The following is a 15,516-nucleotide window of genomic DNA, read 5'->3' on the forward strand; positions in this document are numbered from 1 at the left end:
TGTGGCTCCACAGCACCCCAAGCCCAGCCAGCATGAAGATCCCCCATGCTCAGACCCCTCTGCCCCAGTCCCCAGGGGCAGAGCTGTTCAGATGCCCACAGCCCTCATGGTGGCAGCCAGGAGGTGCCACAGGTCCCCCCCTCCCCAGTTCCTGCATTGCACTCACTCAGTTATTGGCAGTAAAGGGTTTGGCCCAGGAGCTCCACAGCAGCTCTGAAATAATGATTGTGTTCATCTGGAAACTGCTCCAGAGCCTTCTGAGGCATCTTAATTTCATAAAGGGCTTTTATGAAAGGAGACTTTGGAGTGAGGAGCAATCAGCTTTCCCACTGCTCACAGAGACCAGAATCTCTCTGGGTTGGTTTTTTTTTTTCTTTTTTTTTTGGGGGGGGGGGAATGCATTTAAATCAAAAGGAAGAAAGCACCTGTCCAGCACATTTGCTCAGACCCCAAAGATTTCAATCACAATTTTTAATGTTCTTTTTCTTTCCATCTGCATTTTTCAGCAAAGACAAACAGCCTCATAGTATTTCTTCAAAGGAATGTAAATTCCTTGAGGAAGTCTCCGGAGTTCCCAGCACTGCATAGCAGCAAACCACAGACGCCTACGGCTGAAAACTCTGCTCTGCTTTTAATTTTGGGGCAGGGAAGGAATTCTTTTCAGGGGTTTGGGTTCACTTGTGCTGGGCCCATCAGGCCAGACTGCTTGTTACTGCACAGGGGAGTGTTGACTTTGGCTGGCTGCAGGCTGTTGCTTTCCCTCCACAGGAGTATTCCCCCACCAAATCTGATGACATGGCGCAATTATTTCATTAGGATTTTCCAAAAAACGTTCCCTCGATCTCATGTAGCGCTGGAAAAGCCTTTTCCTTCTGATCCCTTGTTTTGGGCTTCAGCAGCTCTGCCTGGAAAATGCAGTTTAGGGTGGCAGTGGTATATTTAGGTCCAAATCCTTGGGACTGGAGGGGGTGAGAAAGAGCAGTCTGGGGGAAAACTGAGAATTTTGAAGGGTGTTATCAACCCCCCGGGGATGAGTGGAGCTTGCGGTAAGAGCTGATGCTTTGCAGCCTAAATTCAACCCCTGTGAGCTGCTCCACTGCTGCTAAGGGTGAGAAATGGGAGAGAGTTTTGGAATACCCAAGGGACACGGGTGTCCCAGGCCCAAAGAGTCCCCACCACGCCCGGGCAGGCGATGGGGTGATAATGGGGACACCTGGGGGATGATGGGGGGATACAGGGGGATGATGGAGGCACTGGGGGGATGATGAGGGGTGCGGGGGGACGCGGGACGAGGCACCGGAGAGAGGAGCGGAGCAGCCCCCGCCCCCGGTCCCCGCCGTGTCCCCGCCTCCGTCCCCTCCTCTCCGTGGCCCCTCCCGCCGCCCGGGCGCAGCCGGCGCAGGGCGCGGAGAGGCGGCCGGCAGAGTCGGGTCGGGTCGGTCCGGTCCGGTCCGGGACGGCTCCGCCATGGTGGGTCGGCTTAGTCTGCGGGAGGTGCCTGACCTCCCGGACATGAGGAAACGGGGCGACACGGGGCTCGACAGCCCCGATTCCGGGCTGCCCCCCAGCCCCGGGCCCACCCCCCCGCCTTGGCTCCTCTCCTCGGGCAGCCCCGACCGCGTCGCCGCCAACGGGCTGCCGGAGCCCGACCCGCCCGCCGCCGCGGTGAGTACCGGTACCGGCCGCCCCCGACACCCCTCCTGCAGCCCCTGGGCCAACGGGACCCTCCAGCCGGGGCTGCTGGTCCCGGGCTGCCTGCCGGGCCCCGGGACTGCCCGGGGAGCGGAGGAGCCGCTGCCCTTCAGCCCCCGCCGTGGTGCTTCACCGGGGCTGCCCCCTTCGCCTTCCCGCTCCAGGCCCCGCAGCATCCTTGGGGGAAAGGAGGAGGGAAAACCAGCCCGGTGGGGCTGGGGTTACGGTGGGGCTGGCACCGGGGCGTGGGGACAGGTTGGAAACAAGTGGCTCCCCCAGCCCTATCCCTCCCTTCCACATCGTGTCCCTTAACACGTTGGGCAACCGGGGTGTCCACAGCCAGGTCCCCGGCTGTGTTGGGTCTGGAGGGTCCACGGGGCTTATAAAAGCCTTGAGTTTTAGGGTCAGCCCTTGCTGATGGGAGTGAAGAAGCTGCTGGTCCTACCCCAGGTAGGGTTTGGGACAGGGTCCCAGCATGTCTTTGAAACTCTGTGGATGTTGAACTCTTGTTACTCCAGAGAGCGACCCAGAGGAGTAAGTTTGTCTGTTGAACTATGGTTGAACAGACAGCCATGTGCTCAGCTTGTTAAAAAAATGATTGTTGAATGTTGTCCCTGAGCTGCTGGGACATTTTGGGAACTTCAGATAAAGAGGAGCCATCCCTTTCCTAGAGCTGCTGTGTGCAATTGGAGCAGATTGTAGGAGAACATTGCCTTCAACAGGAGAGACACCCACAGCCCCTTTGCCCATGGATACTGAAGTCCACGCGTAGAGGTGGCTTCAAAACCACAACTGGGTTCCTTCTCTTCAGGGCTGTGAGGTTCTGGCTGAAGGTTGCTCTGGTTCCCTTCCAGCTGCAGGATGGTGCTGGGGCGGTGTCGGCACTGGCACAGCATGGCCCAGCCCATCTATGAGAGAGGAGCATAGGGACACTCCATGAATTAATCCTTCCAGGCAGGTCCTGTGTGAATTTGGTTGGGTTCAATGCCTCAAGTAGTAGCCATGGTATAGGTGTTGGATGCCCTGTGATTATTTCCTCCTGTCTGATGAATCCAGCAAAGAGACCTCTCTCACACACTCACTTTAAAATGAACATGAGCTCCTGCAGTCAATGGGCCATGTTTTGTGCTGCAGAAAGCCATCTTTCTCTCCCGTTTCCCAGGGTGGCCCCTCTGAAGTAAGCTTCCAAAGCTAGGGCTTTGTCTGAAAAAAGTACACCTTGCCACATCCCTGGTGCTCTAGCCCAGCAGCATGTCAGACCTGCTGGTTGTGGCTGTAGGCACGACTTGATTAGCAGATCCTCTTGGGACCCAGTTGGGAACCTCAACAAAGTACCAAGGGCTAAACCAATGTAGTTACTGACTTGAGAATATATGTAACATAGTATGGTATAGTATATGTAACATAAATGGGACTTTTATTTTTCTTTCTTCTTTCTTTTATTTTTTTTTTTCCAGTATTCTGTGTTGTCTCCCAGCCCTGTTCTCCCCAGCTGCCCTCCAAGGTTGTGTCCTTTATCCTTTGGCGAAGGAGTTGAGTTTGACCCTTTACCACCAAAGGAAATAAGGTAAATATAAGGTGTTACAGATACCTAGTTCTGAAGGAGTCAGCATTTAAAGGAGTGGTTCACTCTTATCAGTGCCTGGGAGCCAAGTTAATTTATTTGCAAAACTATTGTTTCATGCAGCTGTACATTCCTGGACATTTTTACAGGCTGAAGGAGTGTTCAGTCTCTTATAATTCCATGTGGGTTTTTTTTCCAGGAAGACTTTCCTGTGTTTTAGTCCCCTGATTTTACTTCATTGCACTGCTCCAAATTGTTGCCTTTCAAATGATTAACTAGAAGGTAATCATGAGGGAAGCTCTCTGAAGCAGCCATCTTTCTAGGACTGTTTTATTAGGGGAAAGGAATTTTGCTCTTTTAATCTCATGGGTTTGTAATAAGTCCTTTCTATCTTATCAGCTGTGGCTGGTGTGTGAACTAAAAGAAAAGTTAGTATTAAGAGAGTGTATAATTATTATTTTTAACGTGCTGCATCACTCCACAGCTTGTGAATTATTCCTTTGAACATCAGAGTTTGCAGTAATGAAAAAGGAAGGCTTCCAGCTGATTACTGTGCAAGCAGAGGTAGACAGATAAAATCAAACAGGAGCCTACTGCAGGGGAGGAGAGAAAAGCACTGGTTGTCCTGGCTGGAATTGGAGGCAGTTAGCTCCCTGACAAAGCTGTCGTGGTGTGAAGGAGATGAAAACTTCCTTTTGCAGTCCTGGCACAGAGGCTTTTTGATGTGGCAATTGTAGTATTTTCCTGCCAGTGGGATCTTCAGAGAGTGGTCCATGCCGAGAGTGATAGTGGGGAGCTCCTGTGTGACTCTTGGCGGAGGAGAACTGAGAAGATTTTGTGTGCTTCCATGGGCTTGGCAAACTCTGAGGAACTGGGATGCTTATGTGCAAAGCCTAATTGTGGGGGTGTGCCTCTGGGTTTTAAGCACTGGAGTCTGAAGGAGGTTCTGAGTTTCATAGAGCTCGGGCTTAAAAGAAGGGACAAGGGTTGAGAAGCTGTTTGGCAGTGCTGGCAGGAACAGTGGCAGTCCTGGGCATGCTGCTAACGTAAGGTTTATTCCTTAACTGGGACAGTCTGGGGGTTCCTGTGCTGGCACAGGTCTCAGGAGCTGCCTCAGTGCTTTGTTTGCTCCAGAGTAGCCTGCTTCATTTGCTGGAAGAGCTCACACGGGTGTCTCTTGTATTTCAGGTACACCTCCTCAGTCAGATACGAGTCGGAGAAGCACTTCATCGATGACGTTTACATGCCGGTGGGTCTGAGCGTGTCCTCCTGCAGCCAGACAGTCATCTGTGTCCCCAACTGCACGTGGCGTAGTTACAAAACAGAGGTTCACCTCCAGCCCCGTAACAAGCCCCAGCGTTTCACCAGCACCACCATTATCTACCCAAAGCATGCCAAGACTGTGTACACCACCACGCTGGATTACAACTGTCGTAAGAGCGTGCGGCGGTTCCTCTCCAGCGTGGAGCTGGAAACCTCGGAGTACCTTGGGAACGACTGTGTCCTGCTGGATGGTTGCTGACTGACAGCTGTCTCTCTTGCTCTGGTCCATCCCGGTCCCATCTAACATACTGTGCTGACTCCACTGGCTAAAGTGGGGACAGATCCTCTTTCTCAGCTCTTACTCCTGCTTTAAGCATCAGAATGGCCCCGAACGCGGTTTTTTCTTTGGGAACGTAAGGTAGTAAGGAACTTGTTTCTCCTCTCCCCTTCCCCACAGTGCAGTAATCAGGTGAGAGTAAGGGGAAGTCTTTTCCCAGAGAAAAAAATTGACAGGTAAGGAAGAATATGGAATAGTGGCTGGCAGGTGGAAACCCGTTTGAGGCTTTGTGGTGATGTGCAAAATGAGGGCGGTCTGCAGTCTTGCAGAGAATCTGCTGGGTTACATTTGGTTACAACCAGCCAGAGCTGTCACTTGTTTTGGTTGAGATAGTGAGATTGTTTTCTCTAGATGAACCATCTCCTGGAAAATGCTGGGAAAAGCTAACAGAGAAAAATCTGGAATTCTGCATTTAACAGATACAGAAATGTTATCCTCTGGCATTCGTGTCCAGATTGTAGGTATAAGTTGGAAAGAAGAGGAATTCTGCGTGGGGCAGGAGATAAACTGTTTTTTGGCAGCTCCAGGCAGCAGAGAAAGGATCAGGCAATTGAAGTTCTTTAGATGAATGATGCACTCTATCTTCTGTACTTACAATGACTTCTGCTCTGTCAGTGTCACATGCCAGCATTGGTGCACTCTGTGTAGGACTTATAATGAAGAATATCAGGCCAAAACATATCCCTGTATTGCTGGCAAGTCAGGTCTTGACAGCATGGTTGTGAAAAAACACCAGTGCCTCGTTTTTACTGACATTGTTCTGTCTGCACTAAGGGAGTTGCAGCTAGGAAAGCTTTGGAAAATGCATCCTGTGTACAGGGATCCAGAGTGGAGAAGAAGATGCTGGGATCAAGAGTGAGGCTGCCAGGATAGGGCTTGTGAAGAGGTAGAGGGTAGCAAGGGACAGGAAAATTTTTATTGCGTAGCAAAACCCCACAGCCACGTCTCTGCTTCTCCATTGAACTTCTCCTTGCAAAGGTCTGTGTGCTCTCTGGACTTTAATATTCAGGATGTCACTGGGAGGGGGTAGCATTTGCCTGTCTGTAGGCTGCTGAGTGACCCCTCCAGTACCAAGTGTGTGATGAGTTTGGGGACCAAAGGGAGTAACCTCAGGTACTGTGAAAGGCCATCTGGATGTTATGTGCATTAGTTTATCATGTGTTGGATGAAAAGAAGACAGAGAGGTTTCTTGCTTTACCCAGATATTTTTTTCTATATTGACAGCAGTGTAGTGTGGAGAGCATCTGCTATTGGGAGCATGGCTTACACTGGTGGCTAGTGTGGTGCAGCAGCTCAGAAACACTTGGTAGACTTGAGTTAACTGGACATGGCTTTTCTGTGTATTCCAAAACTCCTCTGGTCACCTTCTGGTGCAACATCAGCCCTGGACCTGCTTTTAAAGAGGACTTGGCTAGTGCAAAGACTTAAGGGTGAATTTTGTCAGTGGCATCTTATAAACTCGGGAGCCAGTTCTTGAGCTGTACTTGCTGTGTGTTTGTGTAAGTGTGATGAATGGTGTGGAAGTGTACCCAGCCTGAGCTGAAGTGGTTTGGGAGAGTCAAAATGCATCGGGAAGGAAAGCTTGAGTTTGTGTGGTGTGAGGTTTTGTTGTTGTTGTTGTTGTTTTGGTTTGGTATTTTACTTATTTATTAGCTCAGAACAGAATGTCCTTAATCTTTGGTACTTGCCTCGAAAAAGGGAATCCTCAAACCAGAGGGTGACAGAGGATGCCAAAGTCAGGTGGGCATTGCTCCAGAGTCACCTCATTAAAACCATGTTGGTTTCAGACTACAGCATTTAGGAGATGTGCCTTAAATCTGTGTTGCAATTCTCCCCTCAACATTGCCCCAGGACAAACCTGTTGTGTAACAGAAGGCACAACCCAGCCCCTCAGTGTGTGGGGTTTCCAACAGACAGAACTCTGCTTTTGGGGAAGCTGTTGTTGCATCATGGCTTGCTTTGCAGTTCTGTGTACCTTGCTCCTGAAGTATCTGGTGCTGGCCACTGTTGGACACAGGACTCTGGAAGAACAAGGACCCTGGATTGCTCTGACTGCTCTCTTCCAACGAGTTCATTTGCAGGAGCTCTGAGAGAAGATGATTTTAAGTTGTAATCATTAATTGTCCCTAGTTGAGTTAGAAACTACATGACCCCTACTCTATGGTTTTAGGATAAAGCCACTTGATTTTTATAAAGGAAACAAACTTAATTATGTACCTCTTAGAATCATTTTAATCGGTAGAGATACCTTTTAAATTATTTATGTTCCAACATTTGCAAAGCTCTGTGCAAGTGTTCTGATGTCTGTGATGTTTCTCATCTCCCCCCTTCTAATTTTCAGTTTGTCTTTTACTTTATTGGTAATAAATGATCTGAAAACCATCATGTAGGGAAGTCTCTTTATTTTTCACTCAAAGCTTTTCAGTGTTTATGATGATACTTTACTAAGTAATAAATACATAACATATCCTGCCAATCCCAGCTCCCTTCTTGTTTCTCTTAATTTCTGTGTTGCTGTTTAGATATTCTGGGAAGGTGTCTCCTCTATAAAACTGTGTATTAAAAAAAAAAAAAAAAAAAAAGCCCAGTGCCAAATGCTGTGCTTTTATCAGTTTAGTAAGACATTTGAAAAAGTGCCTTGAAAGCAGTTGAAAATCCTCTCCAGTGTGTATTTGAGTCTGGTCTAGTTTTATTTTTAAAGAGAGTTTCTTGTGTGGATTTCAGCTTATCCTGCAAGTGAGGCATTTATCCTTTTCAAATACAGGTATTTAACTAGATCAGAATTTCTTTTCACTTTTTGGTTAAAAATGTAAACTCTTAAATGGCATATCAGTAAATACACCAGAAAAATAAGATTAGAAGGTGATAATGCATTCAACTTTATAAAAACAAAAGAGGTCGTTACAGCTATTGTTTTGGGAGAAATACTGGAGTGGTTTTTGTGGATACTTGCTCTGTTCTTTAATCCCTTCTGATTTTGCAGGCCTGCTCATTTTGTTAGGATCTCTGGCAGAGTAGAAATTATTGCAATTGAACATCAGTTAATTGATTTTTAATGGGATTTTTTTGCTTACTTTTTATTGTTCATCTGGTTATCTGCTTGCAAAAGCTCTAGATTTGCATGTAATGACATTATTGGAGTCTAAGAAGCTTTGAAGCTATTTTAAAGCATGCTGCTGTTCCTGGGGAAGTCTGTGCAAGCATTTGAGTATCAGGCAGTGTTTGAAGTATTAAACAGGAGAAAAGCCATATATAACCATCAATTGCTGTATAAAAGATGGTGTATTTGAAGAGCCATTAAAATAAAACTTTAAAAATCAGAACAGTATCTTTCAGGAGGGCTTCAGGAAAAACTTTCCTTTCAGATATGCTGTCTAACTTCCAGATATTTCCTTTAGTGTGACCTGGGCTGTTTTCCTTTAATATTGTAGTAATCCTCTGTATGAAAGATGTCCCTTTACTATGAGAAGTTGGAGAGTACAGGGCAGCCTGCTGCTTGACATGATTTTTAATTCACATTGGCCAAATAGGCTTCTTGTTACTGCATGGATAACCCTGTTGTTATAGATGAGCTCCATTTCCTTCACATATGTGCTGTACTTCTCCAGAATATCAAATCTGAGGGTCTGATACACTGAATTTTTATAACAAAACAAAATACTGTTGCTTAACAATTAAATCAGAAGCCAGGAGACAAGGAGTGGATTCCAATTGCCATTTTTCAGCTTGCTCAGTTTCATGTTCTAGGTAAGTTTGTGTGTCTGCAAAAGATCTTGGCCTCCAAAGTATGGGGTCATTCAGCTGCCCACACTCAGTTTCCTCATCTGCCACAAGGGCTGTGCCTGCTGGTTTCAGGACAAGCTATTCATGTCATACATAACTGAGAAGCTCAGGTGTAATGCAGTGAGTATTATTTTGAAATAAACTAATAGCAGAAATTAGGGGTACTGCAGGACAAGTGGGAAGGAGCACTCTTGATTGCTGAAGCAGTCTGGGTTGATTTGAATTAACAGGTTGGTTTGTTTTTAAAATATAAATGTCTGCTTCTTCACACAGGTCTAAGAGTGATCAGCACTGAGCTACAGTTTGTTGTAAGATTTTGGGTGAGAACTCTGGTTGTAGCTCATTCCACATCCAGGACCAGCTCACTCTTGCTCCTCTGGAAGATCCCTGCTGCAATTTTCTTTACAGCCCGTGTGGTGGCTGCTTGTGGATGATGCCCTGTGATTAAGTACTGAGGAATGCCTGGCAGCAGGGCATGGCTCAGCACCCAAATGTTGCTGGATATAAAATTCATACCTTTTCCTTCTGTTCATCTTATAGATCTGCAGCCTTTCTTTTTCTGCAGCAGGATCATCAAGAATCCCATCCCATCGAAGGCTTTCGTGGAGCTGAGCAGAAAGAGCTTGGTCTGTTTGACTACAGTCCAAAATGGTAGAGGTTGATACTGCAACTGTGTTTATTTCTGCATCATTCTCATTTTTTCCTGCCTTATTCTGGGCTGAGTCAGGGTTCCTCCCAGGACTTGGGATTTTGGCTGATAGAGGGGAGTGGGCCCGCTGCTTTCTGGTTTGGTGGTGGTGTTTATCTGCTTAAATGATAAACACTGTTAGCAAAAATGTATGCATTGCCTCTGAGGCTTTCCAGGTTATTTAATCAAGTAGATTATTAGACAAGTGCTTGCTGTACTTCTACATGCCCATTAATAAGAAACCAAATCTATAAGAAGATATTAATGGCCTAAAAATGTTGTGTTTCTTAAGTGGAAAATATATATTTAGCAGATTTGCTAATGTAATGATTCTCACACCTGTAAAATGTACTTATTGAGGTCATTAATGCAGTAATAGCACTTCTACACTGGCATTAAGTTCACCATGCTTGCCTAACTCAATTCAGGCAGGAAATTGATTCTTAGTTGTCAGAGATTTTTTTAAAAGCTGTTATCCATTAATATAGCAATGGAATTTTTTTTTTTTTAATAATTTCTGGAAACTCTCAGGCACCTTTTTTACTAAGATCCTGGAAGTGAACCCTTCAGATGGAAGATTTTTTGAATTTAACATCCCATTTCTGTAGTTCTAACAGCAATTCAGCTACTGATGGGAAGTTAGATCAGGGCTGTGACTCATGCCCGTGGAATGGCAAATATTTAAACAACTATACTGTAGCTCACCAAAAGAAAACCACTAAATATTTACAGCATCCCAGATCTTAGGCAGTTTATGAGTTTTCCCATTTCTTGACAGATGTATTCTGCCTCCTACTGCTTGTGCTGTGTAGTTACATCTACTCAATCTTGGTTGTTTTGTTGTTTGTGGGTTTTTTTGATAGATGTGTAGCTGTATATGAAAGTATCTATGTATACTCAAACATTTTGCAGTGCCATAGGTGATTTCTTAAACATGGCTGTTTTTTCTCTCCAGGTCCTGCAGGATGGAGGAAGGGAGACCCAAGCACAGCATCTCTGGCTGACAGGGAGAGGTGAACCCCAGCTGGGGCACACTCAGGCTGCACATCCCTTTGTGTCTGTGTGCTGGGGACTGCACAAACATTCTATGTCGAGCAGTGGTCACGTAGCAGCCTGGTGGTGCACACACAGCTCCACATGATGACCCCTTCCCTCCCCAAGCCTGCCCAGCCCTCCTGTGGGGTGTTTTGGGGAGCATGGTGGCTCTCTGGAGGACGGTGGCCAGCCCAGCTCCTCACCTGCTTGCACAGTGGTGATGGTGGTGGCAGTCCTGCGGGGCTGCTTCTTCTTTCTCCGTGGTGGTTTCCTGCCAGGGGGCTGTGGTGGAGGGGCCCTCAGCCCTCGCCTTCTGCCAGCTCTGGTGTCCTGCACTGGGGGCTCTGCAGCCCATCTGGCATGGCCACCCACAGCCGCCTTCCAGCCTGGTGGGGAACAAAGGAAGGAAGGTCAGCAGCCCTGGGACAGTCTCCCATCTTGTCCATGACTCCCCTCTCAGTCTCCCCTTGGTGCCATCCTCCTCCATCCCCCCTCAGCTCCTCCTCTCAGTGCCTCCCTCCTTCACCTCCCCTCAGCTCTTTCACTCAGTGCCTTCCTGTAGTGACATGAGGCAATCAGGTGCCAATAATTGCCAGGTAGTGGGCTTGACCTCGTGTGAAGCCCACCTGAGCCTTTTATTGGCCCCCTAATCCTGCTCATGCGCAGTAGGGGCCTGCCCTAATTAGGCACAGGTGGGCTTCACACGAGGTCAAGCCCACTATCTGGCAATTATTGGCACCTGGTTGCCTCATGTCACTACACCTTCCGTCTTCACTGCTCCTCAGCCCTTCCTCTCAGTGCTTCCCTCCTCTATCTCCCCTCAGCGTCTTCCTCCTCCATTTCCCTCTCCTTCATCTCCTCTCAGCGCCTCCCTCCTCCATTTCTCTTCCTCCATTACCCCTCAGCCCTTCCTCTCAGCGTCTTCCTCCTCCATTTGTCTCTCTTCCATCTCCCCTCAGCCCTTCCTCTCAGCGTCTTCCTCCTCCATTTCTCTCTCCTCCATGCCCCCTCAGCCCTTCCCCTCAGCTTCTTCCCCCCTCCACCTCCCCTCAGCTCTTTCACTCAGTGCCTTGCTGCTCCATTTCCCCTCAGTGCCTTCCTTCTTCACTGCTCCTCAGCCCTTCCTCTCAGTGCCTCCCTCCATCTCCCCTTCTCTATCTCCCCTCAGCCCTTCCTCTGTGCCTTCCTCCTCCATTTCCCTCTCCTTCATCTCCCCTCAGCGTCTTCCTCCTCCATTTCTCTCTTCTCCATCTCCCCTCAGCCCTTCCCCTCAGCCCTTCCCCTCAGCCCTTCCCCTCAGCCCTTCCCCTCAGCGTCTTCCCCCTCCATCTCCCCTCAGCTCTTTCACTCAGCACCTTCCTGCTCCATTTCCCCTCAGTGCCTTCCTTCTTCACTGCTCCTCAGCTCTTCCTCTCTGTGCCTCCCTCCTCCATTTGTCTCTCTTCCATCTCCACTCAGCCCTTCCTCTCAGTGCCTTCCTCCTCCATTCCCTCTCCTCCTTCTCCCCTCAGCCTTTCCTCTCAGTGCCTTCTTCCTCCATCTCCCCTCAGCTCTTCCCCTCAGTCTTCCTCCCTCCATCTCCCCTCAGGTTTTACCCTTCCATCTCTCCTCCCCTCAGTGCCTTCCTTTCCACCTCACCTTTCCCCTTCACCTCTTTTCCCCTCAGCACTTTCTCCTCCATCTCAGCCCTGCTTTCTGCCTTCCCTTTCCCCTCCTCTCCCCTCGGTCTCCAGGGCAGCCATGGTGCAGGTTCAAGCCCGGACCTGCCCGCTTGGCCAGCAGCCCAGCGCCATTGCTCTGAGGGAACAGCCGCATCCAGCACAGGTTTCCTCCTCCCCTCTGCTCCTCTGCATGTGCAAGTCCTGGGGATTGCCTGAGGTAATATGGCCACACCAGAAAGCGTTGGCTTCTTCGAGGCAGCACCTCAGTCCTTTAAGTATGAAGGTGCTGAGGGAACCTCTCATCTTGCTTCCCTCCCTTCCACTTTTCCCCAGATCAGAGCAGGGAAGGTACATGCGAACCACTGCTGAGGTGGCAGTGGCTCTCCCGAGTGTTTTGGGGATGGTGAAATCCTCAGATCTTCTGCCCTTGCTGCTGTGTTTTGATGATGAGTGTTTTAACAGCCTCACCAGCAAGAGAGATCAGTGCATCTCCTTCAGAGGTGAGCCTGGACCAAAAAAAAAAAAAAATAAAAATTCTCGGAAACTCTAGCAACAGTTGCTGAAGCAATGCGCCTCTTACTTGTCATCCTTTCCCTGGAAATAACATGAAGATTAATCCTGGTTTGGTTGCTTTCTCCCCCTCCCTTCCTGTCTCTTTCCTCCTTTCCCTCTGATCTATTTAGATGTGAAATTTGGCAGCCACTGATGGTTGCATTCAGGAGAGGTTGTGATGAAATTGGGCTCCCAGGAGGCTGCTCCCACAGCAGATCCCCGGGCTGCAGGCAGCACTTCTCTGACTGCTGCTAATGGTCTGATTTCAAAGTGTCAACAGCAGGGGTTTCACAGTGATGGGTATTACCAATGCTGTTCAGCAGCCAGCAGGTCTCCAAAGCCTGCGTCTGGATGAAAAGGATGGTGACACAGGGCAAAAAGGCAAGGAAAATGGGAACAGCAGCGATGGGATGTAAATAATTCATCCAGACTGAAAAGTGAGTACAGTATTTCTTGGAGGACGGCTGAAGGCAGGGGATTACTTGCAGCTTACTGGTGTTTTTTTGTTAATTTTATTATGATAAAACCTAACTTGCCAAGCAAAATTAGAACCCAGTGGTAGCAGCTGGCCTGAGCTACATTTCAAGAAACTACTTTTGTGACAGCTCCTTCCTACAGTACCAGGACAGGTAGGACCCAACCTTCATCTGGTTAACCTGTCCCTTCTGCTGCTGCAGTTGGCTGGGAGGGTAGGCTGGGTTGTGAGGTGCTCCCCAGCATCAGATAATTTTATTCTGAAGGGGTATCATCCCCAGGCAAATCCCTTACTCTCTTGCTGCTTTCTGTCACTTTTCCCTTTGTCCCTCTTTTCTGTTTAGACTGAGTTTCAGACTCTGCCATGCCCAGGGCACCTTAGGCTCCATTCTCTGTGGATGTTGTACATGAAATTCACAGTAAAAATGCTAAGAACAAACTTTCCACAATCCTCTGCAGGCTTTATTGCATCTTGGAGGCATATATCTTCTGAAAATAAACATGTCATAAATTCATAAAACAGAAGTCCAATTTGCAAACCCTTGCCAGGAAGGGTAATTGTATTCAAGCAGTAGATTTAATCCATATGTGTGAGGGTTGCTAAATTAATCTCTCAATTTACTAGAATATTCCTACTGTCCTCTTCAAGGCTTACATTGAACAAGGAAAAGAGAATTAGATCTGAGACTTGTTCATGCAAGCAAAAAAGAGCATTGGATCAGAATGGGGAGTTTGTCTTTAAAACTGGTTAAAAAAGCAGCAGCTTACTTTGCTATAAAGCATCAGTATTCTTTAAATGTTTTCTTTGCCATGTATATTCTTGAGCAGATGTGCTCTGTTAGCAAGACTTTTGTTGTTGTATGGATTAAAGACTGAATCACTGACCTTTTTATTGAGGAATGATAATTGGAGGGGTGAATACAAATTGAATCACTGAGGACCAAATAGCAGAGGATTGCAATCAGAGTAACAGCTTGAAGAAAAAAAATAAATCATGGCCTCCTTGCTGTGAATTGTAAAGTGAATGGGCTGTGTTGGAGTGGTCAGGGTGATGGGAGGGGAAAGCCAAACATTTCTGGCCATGGCAGCTCCTTGCCAGTTAATTTGTCAGCCTGTGTTCCTGGGAAATTGGTCTCTTTTGTCATTAGCAGCCAGTGAGTTTGGCCTTTGGTTACTCCCTGTGTTTAAAATTGCTCATAATTAATAATCTTATTATTTGTGTATTAAAACACTAATTGTTCACCTCAGATTCTCATGTCAAACACTGAACAGACAGACAATATGAATCCTTACCTGAAGGAACCTGTGATCTGAGCAGAAATGACAGCTGGGCTGTGGAAAGCAGAGCAGCAGTGCAAGGACACAGCTGAGAATGGGAGCTCAGCCCCTGCTCTCCATCCCTGGAGGGTTTTAAAAAAGAGACTGGATGTGGCACTCAGTGCCATGGGCTGGGAAGCACAGTGGTAGTGGATTAAGGGTTGGATTTGATGATCTCAGAGGTCCTTTCCAACCCAAACAATTCTGTGATACCAGCCCAGAGTCCAAACTGGGAATCTTTTCCCATAGGACTGTTACAATTAGAATTGTTTTGCTGTACAGCAAGGCTGCTTTTAAGCATCTCTAGTTCTTCTCCAGGCCACCTTCGTGCCCACCAGTTGAACATCTCTATGAAAACAGTCTTTATTTTTCAGTTCTTGAGAAATGTGCCTGTCCAAGGGTGACAGAGAAAGGCTGCTCCCTGGTGTGCAATTATGTGCTGTGCTGGAAGGGGAGTGGATCAGCTCAGGGCATCCATGGTGTGACTGTCAGCACCACTGATAGGCCTGGGGGAAGGAGCTGCTCTCTGTTACAGCCCTTGTTGGGTGTTGTGTGTGTTTTAAATCTCTGGCAGCTGTGATCTGGTGAATAATTCAGTGAAACTCATCATTGTTAAAAGGGAGATTTTGAAGGGTTCTTTGGGTGGAAAGTGTCTGCTTCCTGAGAAGCGAGCGTATTAAAAATTGACTTCATGCTATCAAGTTAAAAACTCATATTTAGCCTTTCTAAATTTTTAATGCCATGTCATATTTATTCTCTCTGACTTCCAGCTATCAAGGCCCAGTCAGACTCCAAAGCATCTGTTGGGTATCCCAACAAACAAATTCAACAGCAGCATTGTTACAGTCTCTGAGATCTGTATCATTTCCTGCCAGTACAGCTACTTAAATAACATAATTTATATTTTTCCTGAAGTTGACTGAATGGGATGTTTAATTTATTTATATTATTGACTGTGTGAAGAGCAACCCTGGTGAGAAATGTCATCTTCAAGTGCTTTCTTCCACAGAAATACAGGCTCTATATTAATGCAAACACTGCTTCCTCTGATGTATTTTTCAACACTTGCTTAGACCAAAAACCAAAATTTATACCCAGAATTGAACTTGATTTATGTAAAAGGTGACTCAGGGAGCCTATGCTAATCCTG

The 15,516-nt window shown here is 47.3% G+C and overlaps 2 protein-coding genes across 2 annotated transcripts; one reads left to right on the top strand and one right to left on the bottom strand.

Annotated features, from left to right (window-relative positions):
• Positions 1–1,376: 1,376 nt before the first annotated feature.
• RFLNB (refilin B) lies at positions 1,377–7,238 on the top strand. The gene is made up of 3 exons (XM_071765189.1): positions 1,377–1,665; positions 3,150–3,259; positions 4,445–7,238. The coding sequence occupies exons 1-3, from the start codon at positions 1,468–1,470 to the stop codon at positions 4,776–4,778; spliced, it is 642 nt and encodes a 213-aa protein (XP_071621290.1). The 5' UTR covers positions 1,377–1,467; the 3' UTR covers positions 4,779–7,238.
• Positions 6,468–12,043, bottom strand: LIAT1 (ligand of ATE1). Its single transcript, XM_071765188.1, has 3 exons — positions 12,001–12,043; positions 10,566–10,748; positions 6,468–9,444 (listed from the first exon to the last, which is right to left on the bottom strand). The coding sequence occupies exons 1-3, from the start codon at positions 12,041–12,043 to the stop codon at positions 9,002–9,004; spliced, it is 669 nt and encodes a 222-aa protein (XP_071621289.1). The 3' UTR covers positions 6,468–9,001.
• Positions 12,044–15,516: the final 3,473 nt, after the last annotated feature.

This window comes from Heliangelus exortis, chromosome 21 (assembly GCF_036169615.1).
Source record: "Heliangelus exortis chromosome 21, bHelExo1.hap1, whole genome shotgun sequence".
Taxonomy (NCBI): Eukaryota; Metazoa; Chordata; class Aves; order Apodiformes; family Trochilidae; genus Heliangelus; species Heliangelus exortis.